Source organism: Mastomys coucha, unplaced genomic scaffold (genome assembly GCF_008632895.1).
Source record: "Mastomys coucha isolate ucsf_1 unplaced genomic scaffold, UCSF_Mcou_1 pScaffold3, whole genome shotgun sequence".
Classification (NCBI taxonomy): Eukaryota; Metazoa; Chordata; class Mammalia; order Rodentia; family Muridae; genus Mastomys; species Mastomys coucha.
The window spans coordinates 44,399,680-44,418,097 of record NW_022196909.1 but is presented as its reverse complement, the minus strand read 5'-3'; the positions used below and the strand labels follow the sequence as shown (position 1 = coordinate 44,418,097).

The 18,418-nt window shown below is 50.6% G+C and overlaps 1 protein-coding gene across 1 annotated transcript in view; it reads left to right on the top strand.

Annotated features, from left to right (window-relative positions):
* Nucleotides 1–242: 242 nt before the first annotated feature.
* The window catches only part of Umodl1 (uromodulin like 1), a 46,866-nt gene continuing 28,690 nt past the window's right edge, over nucleotides 243–18,418 (top strand). Inside the window, exons 1-9 of the mRNA XM_031347000.1 lie at nucleotides 243–273; nucleotides 2,191–2,352; nucleotides 3,928–4,046; nucleotides 7,629–7,818; nucleotides 9,554–9,694; nucleotides 13,521–13,775; nucleotides 15,398–15,510; nucleotides 17,082–17,301; nucleotides 17,844–17,981. Coding sequence (XP_031202860.1) covers nucleotides 243–273; nucleotides 2,191–2,352; nucleotides 3,928–4,046; nucleotides 7,629–7,818; nucleotides 9,554–9,694; nucleotides 13,521–13,775; nucleotides 15,398–15,510; nucleotides 17,082–17,301; nucleotides 17,844–17,981 — 1,369 coding nt within the window. The remainder of the gene's footprint in view (nucleotides 274–2,190; nucleotides 2,353–3,927; nucleotides 4,047–7,628; nucleotides 7,819–9,553; nucleotides 9,695–13,520; nucleotides 13,776–15,397; nucleotides 15,511–17,081; nucleotides 17,302–17,843; nucleotides 17,982–18,418) is intronic.

The window sequence follows — 18,418 nt, the reverse complement described above, 5'->3', positions numbered from 1 at the left end:
CAGGCAGACAGGCAGACAGGCAGGCAGGCAGGCATGGTGTTGGAGCAGTAGCTGAGAGCTTACATCCTGATCTACAAGCACACAGCAGAGGGCACCTTACTGGAAATGGTGTAGGCTTTTGAAACATCAAAAGCGAAACACTCGGCAATACACCTTCTTCAACAAGGCCACACCCCTCCTAATCCATCCCTCCCAAGCAGTTTCACCCACTGGGGCCCAAATATTCAAATATCTGAACCTATATGGGGGCCATTCTCACTCAGACCACCACAGGTATCTTCAGTACGTCACTATTGGCTGGCACTGTCTGACATTTGAAGGGGCCTGGAACCACACTTCCGAACACACCACGGAGTGTTGGTAGAGGTGTGAACCTTGTCCCCAGGAAGCAAGACAGTCGAGCAAAGGGAGCAAATGTTGAAGTCATGGCACTGACTCCAGCTGGGAGACTCCAGCAGCTCCAGGGGCCCGGGAAGCACAGGAGAAGGGAGCACGAAGATCGTCAAAGTGTCAGAAGGCACCAAAAGTGTCTCTGTCACCACACGTCCCCAAACATACCGGCCCGTCCCACTGGAATGGCCTCTGTGGGGTTCCTTCTGTCTGCACTCCACCCTGGTGGTACACCAGCTCCGGGTGGTCCTTGACCAGCAGGCCTTACCTCAGAGCTGAGGGCTGCAGGACCATCATGAGGTTCCCTTGACCCAGGAACAATCCCTTCCAAAGGGCAACTTTCTCTGGGCCCACCTGGCCCCACCGAGCCCTCCCAGCATCCTGACACTTGAGGTTCTGACCCTGCTCACCTACTGTCTTAGTCAGGGTTTCTATTCCCGCACAAACATCATGATCAAGAAGCAAGTTGGGGAGGAAAGGGTTTGTTCAGCTTACTTCCACATTGCTGTTGATCACCAGAGGAAGTCAGGACTGGAACTCAAGCAGGTCAGGAAGCAGGAGCTGATGCTGAGGCCATGGAGAGATGTTCCTTACTGGCTTACTTCCCCTGGCTTGCTCAGCCTGCTCTCTTATAGAACTCAAGACCTCCAGCCCAGAGATGGCACCACCCACAAGGGGCCCTACCCCCTTGATCACTAATTGAGAAAATGGCCCACAGCTGGATCTCAAGGAGGCACTTCCCCAACCGAAGCTCCCGTCTCTGTGATAACTCCAGCCTGTGTCAAGTTGGCACACAAAACCAGCCAGGACACTTACCTTCTGGGGACTGCTAGTATGTTTGCTTTAGAATTCGTTTCCTAGAGGTAGGGCTGAGCCATGTCTGTGGACTAGGCACCAAACAGCTTGTTAGGCTTCTAGGAAACGCTCAGTAAATGTGTGTGTGTGTGTGTGTGTGTGTGTGTGTGTGTGTGTGTGTGTGTGTGTGTACTGGTCCTGGGAGAGGGTGGACAGTCCCTGTAACTGGACTCCTTAGGTTTGGAGGAAGGGGAAGCAGAGGAAGCAGTTGGATTCTCCCTTAGCTAAACCTACCTTAATAGGAAGGAAGCCCAATGGTATCTGAGCCAGTGTAAGGAAGAGGAAGCAGTTGGATTCTCCCCTAAACCTACCTTAATAGGAAGGAAGCCCAATGGTATCCGAGCCAGTGTGAACAAGCCTCCAACAATTCCAGGGTCTCTGTCCTGATGCAGCAGCCCCAGACCGGGACACGTGTAGCTTCTGAAACTGAAGCTAGCATCGACTAGGAATGTGTACAGCCCTCTGTTCCATTAGGATCGCTGCCTTTTGATGTGTCTGTTGTTGCTTTCAAACGCAGATTTATTTATTGTCCTTTCGTCTATGTGTGTCTGTCTGATTTTGCCACGTGTGTGCCGTGCCTATGGAAAACCAGGGGAGGTTATCAGATACCCCTGGAGCTGGAGTTATAGGTGACCGTGAGCCACCATGGGGGTACTAGGAACTGAACCTTGGTCCTCTGCAAAAACAGCAAGCTCTCTGAACCGTGGAACCCACCTCTCCAGCCCTGGTGGTTGAGACAGGGTCCCACGTATCTCGCAGTGGCTTTGAACTTGCTACGTATCTGAGGATGACCTTGAACTCTGATCCCTCTGAGCACTGGGATTCCGAGCACATACCTCGTCTTAACAGGTGCTGAGGACTGAGCCCAGGTCTTCCCCTTGGCAAACACGGTGCCAGTTGAGCCTCCTTTTAATGCTAATGTGTTAACTTGTCTCATTCCACCAGCCCAGAACCGGTCCGGGGAGTTTGCATCGAGACCCGGGGTCTGCCCAACAGCTAACCCAGAGCCATTTAGCCCATCGTGCAGCTTGGACACAGACTGCTCTGGACTTCAGAAGTGCTGTTCCTGGCCAGGGGGCCGCCACTGTGTGTCCCCAACACCCACAGGTAGGGGTCCAAAGAGGAGGGCCTCAGGATGACATTGATCTGGGGAAGGTTGCAGCCCCAGTTCCCTGGGGAGCCTAGAGCTGGGAGTAGGGCAGACAGGGGATCTGTCTGTCCCCACGGGTGGTCCTAAAGCCCTGAGAGAGTTAGATGTATGGGAAGAAAGCGGTGGTGGGCAGAGCCATGGTCGCTTGTCAGGGAAGGCAAAGCTTGGCACAGTAGGTGGGCTTGTTAGAGATGTATCCCTGAGGAGACACAGATCTTCACGCATCTCAGAGCCCAGAGCAGCAGCTGGCTGTCTGGCATGTGTGCCCACTCTCTCAGAAAGTTCTCTCTGCCTAGAGGGCTGTCCTATGAGCAAAGCTGGACAATGTTCATAACTAAAGAAATACAGACAACTAATATATATGTATGTATATATATGTACATATACCACATTGCTATATTGTCCCATTAGCATATAGTCATAAAATTATCACATATAGTATCAAGGATTAATACATTACAATTCTTCTATAGGCCCATTACACTCCTGAACTACAGCTGGCCCTCGTATTTAAAGGTTCTGTATTCTGAATTATTTAAAACATTTGAAAAATGTTTTATTGTTGATGTGTGCCCTATACAGAAAGACCTGAGATGGGCACATTTAAAAATTGGAATTTGAAAAAAAAAATCACTGTTCCCTAAACAATCCATATACAAAGACTGACAGGCACTCAGTTGCACTCAGCACTATTTAGAGATGTTTAGAGCGTCTGGGAGGGAGCTTGCTGACATGCAAACACTTGTCCATTTAAGTATTTTTCATTTTGTTTCTATTTTTATGAGTATGAGTGCTCTGCCTGCATGTATGGTACCCACAAAAGCCAGTAGAAAGCATTGGCTTCCGGGGACTGGAGTTACAGACGATTGGAGGCAACTGTGTGGGTGCTGGAAATTGAGCTCAGGTCTTCTAGAGGAACAGCCGGAACGCTTACCCACTGAGCCATCTCTCCGGCCCGACTTGTTCGGTTTCCGTGGGGGCCTTGGACATCTGCAGACCCTGGTGACCCCTGGGAGTGTTGGAACGCGTGATTGTTGTTTCCAAGGGTAGCTGGATAGACTGCATGTATGATTGTTACATGTGCTACAGGTGACAGCATGCACTGTGGAGTATGCAGTCGCATGTGACGGGCTAACGTCAGGCACTTACACTATTCACTTAGACGGCAGCTGATATCTAATATAAACAATGTTACAGAGAATATCACACACAGTATTATTCGCTGTCAGTGTAAAGGAAGCAATGCTGGATTGCACTGATTTTCTGTTACATTGTAACAAAGGCCTTAGCAGGCTAAACTATGTCCCAAGGGTCTCTCTTCAAGCAAGGCCTTTGACTCTTCACAGGTGGGAGCCAGTGGTTCTTTTAGCAACAGGAGAGAGGGAAGCCAGGCCAGACAGCAGGAAGCTCCCTTGCAGGCATTTTATACAGAAAGGTGATCTCCTGCCTTCCGGGCCCTGCTGACCACCCATGGGCCTCCGGTGGCTGTGCCCTGTCCCCCGGATTCTAACTCACTGGCATCTGACCTGCAGGTGCAGAGGGGAACGTGGTGGGCTGGTACAACGTGACTGTGCTGGTGAAGGTGGCCTTCGAGGACCTGCAGCAAGAGGACCCTGGGCTCCGGAACCACACGCGCCTGCTCTACTCTTTGGTGAGTGATGGTTACAAATGTCATGTTTCTCCCTGGGTAGATAGAAAGGGGTCACACACACACACACACACACACACCCAAATGTCCTGAGTGACTGACCCTGAAGCAAACTTGAATTCTTCACAAAAGTAAGCCAGCCTCACCCGTAACCCTAACCCATGGGGCATGCAGACCGGATGATCAGGAGTTCGAGGCCATCCACAACTACATAGCAAGTGCAGGGTCAGCCAAGGGTTCTTGAGACTGCCTCAAAAAACAAACAAACAAACAAACAAACCAGAAAGACACACTAGAATGAATGTGATCGGGAATGTGATGGGGAGTTCTGACCTATATACCTGAAGCCGCGCCGGGTGCGTGGGATGGGGCAAGCTTCCTTGAGATGCTCAGTTGAGAAGGCAAAAGGACATCCTTATCAGTATGGCCTCCGCCCCTCAGTCCCCAGCCCCTTAAGTCCCCATTCTCACTTTGTAGAATCCTGGTCTGTCCTGTTTAGGCCAGGAGCATCCCTCAGTGTGACAACCAAACATGTCTCCAGGCAGTGCCTAATCCCCCCTGAGGTCAAAGCCACCCTGGTGGAGACCCCTACTGTGCAGCCACACTCCAGACATGTCACAGGTATTTCTAATCAGGATATCTCTCTATGGCAGCATTGTCCCGACTTGGGGGCTCCTAGGATAGCAGTGCATCCCCCGCCCCACTCCCCCACCCTCCACTGTGCCTTTAAACAGCAGCCTGTTCTCTTACAGTCAACTGGATAAAAGGCTGTACACAGGGAGGTTCCCAGTGGGATTTGCGGCCCTGCTGCTGGCTTACCACAGCGTAATGAGTCCAACACGGGGTGACAATTTCCATTCTGCATCTCTAGGCCCTACAGATAATGTCCCACGAGTGCAAGGCTGAAAATGGGATCTCTCTTCAGTCACTACACCTATCAGCCAGGTAGCCTAGAACAGCCATCCTCCACTGGAACCCTTTAGTGTGGGGGGTGGGGGGAGGTTGGGAGCCAGCAGCTGCTGCAGTCAGGAGCCTGCCTGGGCAAGCTGACTCCCTCAGGAAGGAGGCAACTGCAGGGTTACAGGGACAGTGGTTTCAAGTGACAGGTCTCAGGGCCTAGTGTGTCAGGAATTGCTGCAAACGCCTCACAGGCTGTGATGGTTAATACTGTCAACTTGACAGGTTAGCTGAGAGACTCCCTCACAGATGCTCAGAGACATGACTCTTACCCTGTCCTTGAGGTGATATGCTGTCCTAGGGGGTCTTCTGCAATCTCACCTCCACCAAGAAGCTCTGTGGTGATGCTCGCTCGCGACCCTTGTTTCCTATTAGTTTGTTGAGGGCCTACCCATGGGGCCAATTGGAGCCCAGCTCTGCAGCCGGGCCACCAGGGTACAATACCCAGTGTGGCACCTGCCGTGTGACCTTAGAAAAATCATTTCACCTCTCCGTTCCTCAGATATCCATCCACTCAATACAAAAGATCATACTTCCACGTGAAACGGCAGCTGTGGTTTAAACGGTACCAGGATGAGCAACTTAAGGAAGGAAGACTTCTTTGGGCTCACAGGATACCCTTGGAATGGTATACCATGCACGTTCAGGGTGTGTCTTCCCACCTTGGGATTTAATCACCAAAAGAGTCATGTCTCTGAGCATCTGTGAGGGAGTCTCTCGGCTAACCTGTCAAGTCGACAGTATTAACCATCACAGCCTGCGAGGCCTTTGCAGCAATTCCTGACACACGAGGTCCTGAGACCTGTCACTTGAAGCCACTGTCCCTGTAACCCTGCAGTTGCCTCCCTCCTGAGGGTGTCAGCTTGCCCAGGCAGGCTCCTGACTGCAGCAGCTGCTGGCTCCGGGCCTCCCCCCACCCCCTGACTAAAGGGTGCCAGTGGAGGACGGGTGGATCTTGGCTTACCTCCTGAGTTAGTTAGTTACATTCTGTCTCCTGGGAAGGGATCCAGGTCTCTGGCCCCACAGAGTCAGGTCTGTTTACAAACCTGCCTTGGAGACACCGGTCAGGGTATGCAGTGCCAACATGCCTGGTGTCCCTGGGGTGGAGAGGGAGGCCTTACTGTCTAGCAGCCACTCCTTACCTTCATATCCCCTGTTTTTATTATTTGATGTAAGAGGCCAGGTTTCTCCAGGGGTGGGGACTCAGGTCCTGAGGCCACAGCTTTGCAGGCCACCTGGGGCTGCCCCAGCAAAGCGGCACTGATAATAAATGGCTTGACAGAAAGGGGACTCTCTGGCTCCATGGGTTGGAAAAATTTGTCATCAGGGTAAGCGGTGATGTTTGCATTGGAGGCCAAGAACCCAAAAGAGCAAAGCTCTTCCTCTTGGCTTGAATGGCCATCTGTCCCTTAGGGCTCTTCACACTGTCCTTACTCTGAGCATGTCCAGCTGTGTGTCCACATTTTGCCTTAGGATGGATCGAGATGGAGTCTCAGGCTGGGTCAGATGAAATCTCACTAAGTCGCTCAGGCTGGGTCTCAGATTCCTGGGCTTGAGTGATCTTCCTGCTTCAGCCCCTCCAGTAGCCGGGACATGGGCATAGGCCCCCGTACCCAGCTCAAATGTCCCCTTTTAATAATGACCACACCAAGGTCCACCCTCAGCTTCTCCAGGCACACCTATGTCCAACTGAGGCCACACCTGGTGCTGAAGGTCAGGGCTTCACACCTGAGTTTGCGTGGGGCTGGCTCTACCCCACAGAAGCTGAGGCCTCGCCGCTGGTTTTCTGTGAAGGTCACAAATGTAAACGATATTGTAGCAGCCCTCCTCCTCCTGTTCTCCCTTTGCTTCCCTCCTCCCCTTCCTCTTTCTCTTCTCCCTCTTCCTGCTCTCCTTTATCTTCTTGCCCTCCCTCCTCCCCTTCCTCCTCCTGTTCTCACTCCTCCTCCTCCTCTTTCTCCTCTTCTCCCTCCTCCTCCTGCTCTTCCTCATTCTCCTGCCCCTCTCCTATCCTCCCTCCCTCCTCCCCTTCCTCCTCCTGTTTTCACTCCTCCTCCTCCTCTTCCTCCTGTTCTTCCTCCTTCTCCTGCTCTCCCTCATCCTTCTGCCTTTCCTCCTCCTGCTGTTCTTTCTCCCTCCTCCCCTTCCTCCTCCTCTTCACACACCTCTTCTCTCTCTTCCTCCTGCTCCCCCTCCTCCTCCTGCTCCTCCTCTTCTTCTTCCTGCTCTTCTTCTTCATCATCTCCTATAAACAATCTCATGTAGCCCAGGCTAGCCTTGAACTCACCAGGTCATCAAAGATTCTCCTGGCTCCACCTTCCAAGTGGTAGAATTGCAGGTGTATGCCACTATGCCCAGTTTATGTGGTGCTGAGGTTCAAACCTGGGCCTTCTCACATGCTAGGCGAACACTACACCAACTGAGTCAACCCAACCCCGTAACACTTCTTTACTGTTGGGTAGACAAGTGCATATACATATGTGTGAGTGTGTGTGCACGTGCATGTGCATGTGTGCATGTGTGTGTGTGCGTGCTTGTATACAATTTGTTTCTGTATCCCTTATCTCTGGCCCCTTCCCCAATGCACAGGATGTCCTTCTACCATTGACCCTCTGGTTCTGCTTCCAGGTCACCAGTGCCTTGCAGCCTCTGAACCCAGCTGTACACTACTTGACCTCGACTGGTGGCCGGGACACGTTCACCACGGTGTCATGGCTACTGCTGGGCTTTCCACGACTCATGCCTGTAGCCAACGTCTCTGCCATGTTGGATGACATGGTGAATCGCGTCTATGAGGTGATCAGCATCCAGGTGCAAGGTGAGCCTGTCCTCTGGGGACACCTCTGAGCTGACTCCAAGGCTAGAGCTGGTCCTGTTAAAGCAGGCTGAGCTCTGCCATGGGAGATGGCTGGTGCGGGTGTATTGCTCTGCAGTGCGTGGCGTGGCTTGGCTCTTCTGCTCATTCTGGCCCAAACCAAGTTTAAACTCAAGTTCCTGGATGCGGATTTGAGGAACTGCTTTTGCTCCATCAGCACCTGCTCCCCATGCACATTACACACACACTCAAATACACGTACACACACACACACACATACACACACACACACATACACACACTCACAATCATATACACGCACAACACATACATAACACAAACATACACACATACTCATACACATTGACACATTCACATACACACTCACACACATATCATACACACTTACACACATACACACTCACACACATTGACACACTCACACACACTGACACACATATTCATACACACTTACACATTGACACACTCACACACATATTCATACACACTCACACACATACACACTCACACATTGACACATTCACACATATATTCACACACATAACACCAACATACACACATTGACACACTCACACACATATTTATATACAATCACACATACACATTGATACACACACACTCACACATATTCATACACACTCACATACATATTCATACACACACATTAACACACTCACATACACACTCACACACTCACACACATTGACACACTCACACACATATACACTCATACACATTGACACACTCACATACACACTCACACATATATTCACACACACACACTCCCTTCCCTTCTCCCTAGCATACTCATCACCTGCCCATGGAGCATTAAGCTGAAAACCACGGATTATGAGACATAGAAAACTCAGACTCCGGATAAAAGAAATTATAACACCTATGGCTTTTAAAAAAAATCTATGTCAGGGTTTGGCAAATTTTGTATTTCAGTCCCTTAGGTCTGATGCTGGCACGGAGCAGTCACTGGTATATAAGCAAAGTCCTGGGGACTGACAACCTCCTCCTGGTGAACCTAAGCTCCTGGGCAGCCCGGTCTCTGGTGTCAGTCCTGTTAAGGGCGGGGCCCATGACCAAAGCATTCATCCTGTCCTTCTGCAAATGTCCCTAGCCACAGGTCACAGGCCTATTTCTGGAGGCCAGCGAGCATCCTTAGTTAGAACCTGCTACAGATGTGGACTTTAGCAGGTGGTTGGGGGGCACGTGGGGGAGGGGGGCCCGGATTTGACAAGGTTTGGCTCTAGGTTGGGAAGCTGTCCTAGCATGAGGTCGTCGTCGTCCAACTGGTTATCTCCATAAATCACACGCATAGAAAGTAGAATATTCATGAAGATAAGTGGCTAAAGATCACACACTTACTTTCCCCAGGAGGAGGGGTTGGTGCTTCGTGGGTGAGCTTACACGTAAACATTTAGGCAGGAGGCAGCCCTACCTTTGCTCTCCTCATCCTGAGAAGAGTGGCTTCATGTGAGGCAGTTGTTTGGGGGAGACTCAGATGGGAGAATGACAGACACAAGAGGGAGGACCAGGCCACCTGGAAATGTTGGGCGATGTTCCCGATTCCTCTCAGCTCAGGAAACCTCTGGTTCCTTCAGTTTATTCTTGGTCCCATCATGCTATGATCACTGAGGCTCAGGCCAGCCCCAGAGCCATGTGCCCGGGCGCTCCCGGGTTATCTCACCGGTTCCCCCCTTTTCCACAGATGTGAACGAGTGTCTTCACAGTGAGCTCCAAGCTTGCTCTGGAGGAGCTCAGTGCCGGAACCTGGAGGGCTCCTACCAATGTGTGTCTCTGCAGCAGCCAACCACCTCGCCTTCTCAGCCGCTGAACCGCACCGGTGAAGGTAATGCTGGAGCCCACAGGCGTCCTAAGAGGGATGAAGAGACTGTCTAGGATGGATGGCTTACAGACCTCGGGTACTACAGCTGTCTTCCCACGAGGGTGTGCAGGCTAGGCCCCAAAGCCAGGAGCAGAGAAAGGTCTCGGGAGGCTGGGAGGTTGAAGAGAACCTGGTGAGCCACAGATATATAAGAGATGCTAAGTCATTGACACTTGGGCCACTGGGAAGGAAGACAGGAGCAGGCACATAGGCACACGCCAGTGTGCCACATAGGCCACATACAGGTGCATACAGGCACAGACACAGACTAGTGTACAGGCCTCAGGCGGACACACACAGGCAGGCTGGTGAAGGGACAATGCTCTCAAGGCCGTAGTTATGTAGAATCACAAAAAAGGTGACATTCTTCTCGGAATGGAATTCCATCACCGCATATTTTTTTTACACATCGGTATCTGGCCATTTTGTGCTGATTCCCATCTCCCCAACCCCCCGCCCAGTCATCCAGCATTAGGCCTCTGGACCTGCAGATCCATCAGCACCATGTTGTCTAAACAGAAACTGTCTTATACAGCCCTTTGTTTTCTCTGCTCCTGGGTGTAGAATGGCTGCTGAGTCCCTGAAGCCTTGCCTGGTCTCCATGTGGGTTGTGGTCAATCCTTGACATGGCAGCTGTCTGGCTAATGCATGGCCCATACGGGAGATGCAGTGTCTGGTCAGAACCCTCCTCTCAGACATGGAGAGGGTCCATGGGTGGCACAGGAAAGGGACAGTTACGAATTTCCCGAGGTGATGAAAGATGTTATTTGAAAAACAAACAAACAAAAAAACACCAAACTTTCCATTTTACCAAATGAAGACCCAGGAGCCAGATGCTGGGGTGAAAGCCTTGCTAGACCAGAGAAAGCACCCAGCTGGCCTTCCAACTCCATCGAAGTCCTGGAAAGAAAAAGCTACTGCAGCTGCAGCTGCTACTGCCGCCACCACCTTCCTCCTCTTCCTCTTCCTCTTCCTCCTCTTCCTCCTCTTCCTCCTCCTCCTCTTCTTCCTCCTCCTCCTCCTCCTCCTCCTCCTCCTCTTCTCCTTCTCCTTCTCCTTCTCCTTCTCCTTCTCCTTCTCCTTCTCCTTCTCCTTCTCCTTCTCCTTCTTCCTCTTCCTCTTCCTCTTCCTCTTCCTCTTCCTCTTCCTCTTCCTCTTCCTCTTCCTCTTCTTCTTCTTCTTCTTCTTCTTCTTCTTCTTCTTCTTCTTCTTCTTCTTCTTCTCCACACTGTCTTAAATTCCTTTCAGCTCAAAGACCCTCCTTTCTCTTTCCTGGCTTTTCCTATGTTCACTCCCTGTCAGCTGGCTGCTTGCTCCACCTCTTGACCTGTGGTTGACTTTACTTAGCTCTTGTTTACAGAGAGCTCTTGGGTTAAAGGTGTGTGTGAGGGTTGAGCCACACCACAACAAGACTTTTCCAGTTCACAATCTCAGAGTTCACAATGTAATCAAATATCCCATAACGAAAGGAGGTAGAGACTAAAGGGACATTCATATCAATCCCAAAGGGATGAACTGGTTCATCTCTAGCTTGGTATGGGTATCATAAAGACCAAGCTGGAGGTGGGGGCAGGGAGGCTATGGGGACTTTGAAAACACACATGTGTATGCACACACACACACACACACACACACACACACACACACACCATTGTGTGATCCCCAACAACCCCACTCCCACCCTGGGCCATCTTGCACCAGCTTGGCCAGCCTCCCTCTCCTCCCGCCTCCCATAAGCATGAAAACTTCGTTCTTATATCCAAAATAACATACCCCATTATTGTCCCTTTGTAACCAAGGTAACTTTTCCTTAATATCCAGTCTCCAGTCTCCGAACTGTAGTATTCTCTTCATTACTATCTTTAAAGTCCGAGCCTGTATCTCAGCTGTGTTTACAACTCACCTCCAAGAGCTCTGAGGCTGTGTGTGTGTGTGTGTGTGTGTGTGTGTGTGCGCATAGGTGCTTGCGTGTGTGCATATCCATGTGTGCACAAGTTGTGTGTGTGTGTGTGCACAAGTGTGTGTGTGTGTGTGTTTGTAGAGTCCAGAAGGCAGCCTTAAGTGTCATTTCTGGACACTGTGTCTCTCACTGAATTTACTGTACTTACAAGCAGGCCAGGTTACTGAGCCGTGGGGGATACACCTCCCTCAGTGCTGAGGTGATGAGCACAGGCCAGCACACCTGCTCCTTGTCTTTTAAAACAACAACAAACATGGATTCTGGGGACAAACTCAAGACCTTGTTCTTGCCAAGTATCTTAGTGACTTTGATGTCATTGTGATAAGAAACCATGACCCGCACAACTTATAGAAGAAAGAGTTTATTTGGGGCTTACTGTCTCAGAGGGTGAGTCCATGACCGTCATGGCAAGGAGTATGACAGCAGGCAGGCAGGCAGGTGTGGTGCTGGAGCAGCAGCTGAGAGCTCACGTCTTGATCCATAAGCACGAGGCAGAAAGAGCTAACTGGAAATGGTGTGGGCTTTTGAAACCTCAAAGCCCACCCCCAGGGACACACCTTCTCTAACAAGGCCACACCTCCTAATCCTTCCCAAACAGTTCCACCAACTGGGGAGCGAGCATTCAAATATCAGAGACTATGGGGGCCGTTCTCACTCAAACTGCCACACCAGGCAAACACCTTACTGACTGAGTTATCTCCCCAATAGTATCCCACAAGTTCTGATGTAAAAGGTGTTGGGAAAACATATAATTTAATGGGTTTTTTTTCCTTTACTATGGCTTTTACAAGATATTTTTAAGTCCTGATTGCTTATTTTTTTTTTTTTAGTAGAACTGAAATTATGGTGCAAAAACTCTGAAGGCACTCACTTCTTACAGTTTCCACTGCTAGCTCACCACTGGAGAGCCAGAGTGTTGGTCCACCTGAAGCAGAGCTAGAATTCTGCTTCAGTCATAGAATAGATGCTGTTCGGTATTTTGCTCGCCCCTCAGAGCTCATGTTTAGATGGAAAAGTGAGAATGGGGCTGTGGAGGAAAGCCAGTCTGACTCCCAGGCCAGTGGCTGAAGACAGTCAGGATATAACTGTAGCCTAGCAACACCTGCTAAGCCTGTATTTACACACACACACACACACACACACACACACACGACCACAGCACAGCACAGCACAATGACCTTCACTGTAGACCTCTTTTGGTCATGGTTTCATGGTCCCCATGGACTGTTCTAACTTCTGTGTGTGGGTGCATACGGAGGCCAGGCAACAACATCAGGTGACTTCTTCATTTCTCCTTACTATGTAACTAGCTTTAGTGTCTATCCTTGTGTGGTGTGTGTACACACATGCTTGTGTTTACTGGTGCATGCATGTGCACATACACGTACGCGCATTCACACACAGAGGCCTGAGTTTGCCATTAGGAGTCTTCCTCAATTGCTCTCCACTATATCCTTCGAGGCAGGGTCTCTCACTTGGAATAGAGCTTATCAGTATGATTAGTCTAGATTCACTAGCCAGCTTGCTCTAGGTGAGAGGCGGTGACCCCCTATCCCCATCTTGGAAGCGCTAGAATTAAAAGCAGCTGCGATGACTACCAGGCATTTACATGGGTTCTCGGGATCTGGTCCCCACTCACTTTTGAGGCAACCGGTTAATCTACTGAGCCGTCTTCCCAGCCTTCAACCTTTGTTTTTAAACTAAGTAAAACAGTTAATTATTGTAAAGACAAGCCAGTGTTGTTCTGAGCATCGGTCACCCTGCCGGGTGAGCAGGTAGGACCGAAGCTAAGATGCCTCCTCTCTGAGACCCACGTGTATTTCTCCCCAGATTGCCCTCCAATCCGAGACTTCGTGGCGCTTAATGTCACCAGCAGCAGTTTCCATGCGTCCTGGAATCTGACTTCCTTCCAGAACCACACTTTCCACGTTCAAGTGCACAAAGGCAGAGAAGCACTCAGCGACACTTGGACAAGGGCTCAGACTCTGGCGGTGTCTGATTTGGAGGCTGGAGTACTTTACAGAGTGAGGGTTAGCTACCAAGGGTGCCAAGCCAATGTCTCGGCCACACTGGCTGTCAAGACAGGTAAGGTACTAGTCCGACAGCCGGGCTTCCTGGAGTGGGCTTGTCTGTCCCAGAGTTCTGGGACCTTGGCATGTCACATGATTCTTCTTGAATGCAGAGGGGGAGGGTTGACTATTTACGTATCCTCTGACCATCTCACAGTGGGCAAAGTGCTGCATGGTGCTTACACGGGCTCCTTGCTTATCGACCTACAAGCTCTGTGAAGCCCTGCTTTCTAATAGTCTGGCGTACATAAATGTTGTCAGGTAGGGGAGGTACCCACAGGTCATGGTGGGCCCCAGACATTCAGCCTCACAGACTCCTCCAGGACAGCCCCGCTGTCAGGGCTGGGCGGCTCAGTGGTGTCTTGATGAAACGGAAGAACATCCTAGTTCCTGTAGCTCATAGCCTCCACTCTGCCTGCACCAGCAGGGACAGGTTCTTCCAAACCTTCAGGACATAGTCATGAGTTCAGACCTCTGGAACTGCGTGGCAGCTGATGTGGACATCCGGTCTTTATAGGTTGCCTGCCTGGCTCTGCCTGGTCATGGAGACCTATAGACTAGGCGAGGCAATGAGGCGGTTCCCTTTGTTCTGAGGCCGTGGTGTGGAAAGAGGAGGGGGACTCTGCAACCTTGAGGTCCTGGGTTCTCTGGTCTGTCGCTCCCCTAGCACAGATGGTAGCTGCAGGCTGAGGTCACACTCATCGTCATTACAGAATCTGCTCCCTTTCAGCCGTGGCTTAAGCCTATCACAGGACTGGGTGCAGGGCAAGCAGCATGTGGGGAGCTTGTGCCAGGTGTCCCCTGGAAGGAATGACTCCCCAGGGATAAGAGCTCCCTGCAGCCTTGGCAGCATTTCTATGGTGCTTCCCTGTGACATGCACATGTGATCCATTGGGTTGAGCCATTAGCCCGTAGGCCCAGGGCTCTCCATCCCTGGCTGAAGTTAATCTGTGGCTTCCTGTTAATAGTTAGAGACTGTGACAGACTGCAGCGGAGTTCACACCGACTGGGTTTACTCTCGTAAAAGAGACATAGGCTCCCAGCATCCTGAGAGGCAACCTTGTGGCAAGGATCAAAGTAGTGGCACTTTATGTGCTGAAAGCCAGCAGGTCCTGGCAGACTGGGACCAGCAGCCTCTGATGTAGGGGCATGGGGAGTAGTTGAACATGAGGACCTGGCCAGGCCTAATACTCAGCACATTCTCTCACACCAGGAAAGGACAGCTGGAGGGGCCTTGGGACTCCACAGGTGCAACCTGAAAACCAGCTCCTATAAGCCTGGTGACTCAGTGTCTCTGTCCCAGCTGACTGCATGCATCTGATATGGGTTGATTCTTCCACTACAGAGCAAGTGTCAGCTTTACCATTCCGTGGATAGATTTCTCCAGTTTGACCACCTCGGTCTAAAATTGATGTCTCGATTTATATTTTCTTCAAAAGATGTACCAATAAGAGAAGAGGTTTAAGGAAAACATAGGCAGAAAAGCATACTTCTGAGTTTTTGAGTGAGTGCTGCTGGTGGCTGAGCCCAGGACTGGGCGCACGCTAACTGAGCATTCTGCCACCTAAGTAAACCTTAATGCCAGCATGTGACTTCCCCTCTGAGGGTTTTAGCTAACTTGTATCACTTCTGTCTCAGATGCCCGGGTTTTCCAAGTCACGATACGGATCACGGACCGTAACCTGACAGAGCAGATTCTCAACTGCAGCAGCGGGGAATTCTGGAACTTCTCTCGACAGCTGTTTCATGAGGTAGCAGGAGGGCCTGCCCTCAAGTACTCGGAACAAGGATGCACACATATGCGCACACGAATGACAAACACACACATTCATGTATTCACACGTGCATTCACATGTGTATGCATGGAGACACATGTAATATACGTGCTCACATGTGCACATATATATCCACCCATGCACGTGTACATACACATGTGCACATACACATGCACACATACATGTCATCAATCTGGCTCCTCCCTGTGGTTGGGCAAAGTCATATGTTCCGAAACAGCCTTAGGAGGTCACATGGGCCAACACAACCCCTCATGGAATAGCAATCCTCCATCTGATTAACATCTTAATCATGTGGCTGGGCTTACTGTACAAATCTCTGCTTTGGAATGCTCTCATCCCTTGTGGCTTTATAGTAGCTTCCTGAGTAAGTCTCTGCCACCAATCTTAGCATCAGTGGCTCCCCGTGATTGGCAGCAGACACTGGCACCAGACCTGGAGAACAGAGACAGTATTTACTACCTAACATAGGTTCTGGGTTCCGGGAGAAAGCTGCCTTCTCTAGCTAGCCAGGGCCTGGGATTTTTTTCCCCTTTGGAAAAATCACAGGCTAGCTTGATAATAGTGTTGCTGATGTTGTCAGAGGCAGAGTGCCTGTCACGGCACAGCAGGTGGCCCGAGAATCAGGTAAGGCTGGTTCCCCATCCTGCCCCTCCCAGAAAGTATGCAGGGCAATACCTACAAAAACCTGCATGTCAGCTGGGGGCGGGGCTGGGGGACAATCCCTCAGCTGAGCAACCCCTGGCTTAGGAGCCCAGGTCGTATAGACCCTAAGTCATGTTCCAAAAGGGGGGGAAGGTTCTGTTTGCTACTCTGATGGTAGAAGGGCTTGTCTTTTGTTCTGGAGGGAGCTACCATCCTGGGGTCCCTAGGCTACTCTGCATACCAACCTCCCTGGATAGAGTCTAGGACAAAAGGATCTAGGGTCTTCTATGGGCAGGGTGTGCAGAGATGCCAGACTGTTGGGGAGCTGTCCCTGGTAGCTGCCTCTAGGGGCACCAGCTCTTTTTATTTGTAGGTTTTTTTTTTTAAAGACAGGCTCTCATTTGGCATCCTAAGCTGGCTTAGAGCTCATCATATAGCTCAGGCTGACCTTAGATTAGAGCTGATTTCCCTGCCTGGTTCCCAGGAGCAGCTCTTGCTAGCTAGTTTTTGTTGGTTGTTGTTGTTGTTGTTGTTAGTCCCCCTAAGCTAATCATACTGCTCATGGGATGCTGGGGGAGAGACTGGTGTCTCCCCAGTAAGCGGGACACAGCTACAAGCCATTGGGACTTTCTTGGTAGGCCCTCCCTGTCCGTAAGCTCATCCATCAAGCTGACTGGCTCTGTATTTCACCCACAGGCCACACACTCCCTTCAAGGACAGCTGGGTAGACTGTCCATGTGTAGCTGGAGGCTGGGTTGTGGTGGGTGCCGTGGGTCTCTCTGGCTGTCCCAGGGAGCGCTGGGTGGGCCTCATGGCTGGGGAGGGCAGGAGAGGGGGCATGTCTAGCAGCCATCTGAGCAGCCGTGTGTGTGTCTCCCGGCTAGGTGGAGAACTCCTTCCCCGAGGTCATTTCTGACCTGTACAGACAAGGGAAGCTGAGGATGCAGATCGTGTCTCTGCAGGCAGGGAGTCTGGTGGTGACCCTTCGACTCACCCTGCAAGATCCTGACTTTTCAGTGGACGTCGGCACACTGAAGCCCATGCTGCAGCTCCTGTCTACGAGCACCGTGTTCCAGGTTGACCAGCAGGAGACATTTGTGCAAGGTACGGCTCTTAGGGCAACAGGCCATACCTCCAGCTCACAAGGTGCCCAGGGAGCAATAGTTTGAGTCAGTCTTCCTTTAACCTGAAGGTCGAATAAAATAAAAGTGTAAACCATATTCCTGGCTTCTCTATGAGAAGCCAAGGCCAGAGCCACAGGTTCCACCTGATGTGGGCTCATTCCCTCTGAGTTGCCTTTTGCAATCACACAGAGCCAAAGGAGGCTAGATGTCCATGGGGTGTGGGGTGAGGGGTAGTGGGTGTAGGTTAGGGAGATCCCCGTGTCAGGTGATCAGAGCACAGTACTACAATGTCTGTCAGTCATCTGCTCAGCCGTGGGTCTGCCATCGGCCCCGTTATTAATTCTTTTTGCCCCATGCAAAGAGAATTTTCACATTGAGTGTTTAACAGACTTGGGCCTCAGGAGGACCATCCGTGCCCAGCAGTTCTCTGTAGGAAGGGCAGAGAGATTTCATCCACTCCCCTTTTGTTTCCTGAGCACCCCGGGGCCCCTTTCTCACCCACGCTCCCTCCTCTCCCCATAGACTGGAACGAGTGTGCACACAGCTCGGAGCATGACTGTCACCCGAGGGCACGCTGCATCAACCTGGAGGGCTCCTACACATGCCAGTGCCTCACAGCCAGGGATGCCAACCCATCCAGGGCTGGCAGGGTCTGCGAGGGTGTGTATGCCTGGCAGGGTTCTGCGACCTGGGGTGGGGTGGGGGTGGGGCCAGCTTCGACAGGCATAAGGCTAAGGGCTACAGTAGTGTTTCTGGGTTTTTGTTTGTTTGTTTGGTTTGGTTTGGTTTGGTTTGGTCTGGTTTGGTCTGGTTTGGTCTGGTTTGGTCTGGTTTTTATTCAGAAGGAATCAATGCAATGATAAATGTATCTAAGAGCAAATGCAAATTCCAAGGCAGCTGTAAAATATAATTAGAATATATATGTGTATATATATATATATATGTGTGTATATATACATATATACACATATACACATACACACATACACACACATATATATGTATATATGTATACATATATATATATGTATACATATATATGTATACATATATATGTGTGTGTATGTATGTATGTATATACATATATATATATATAT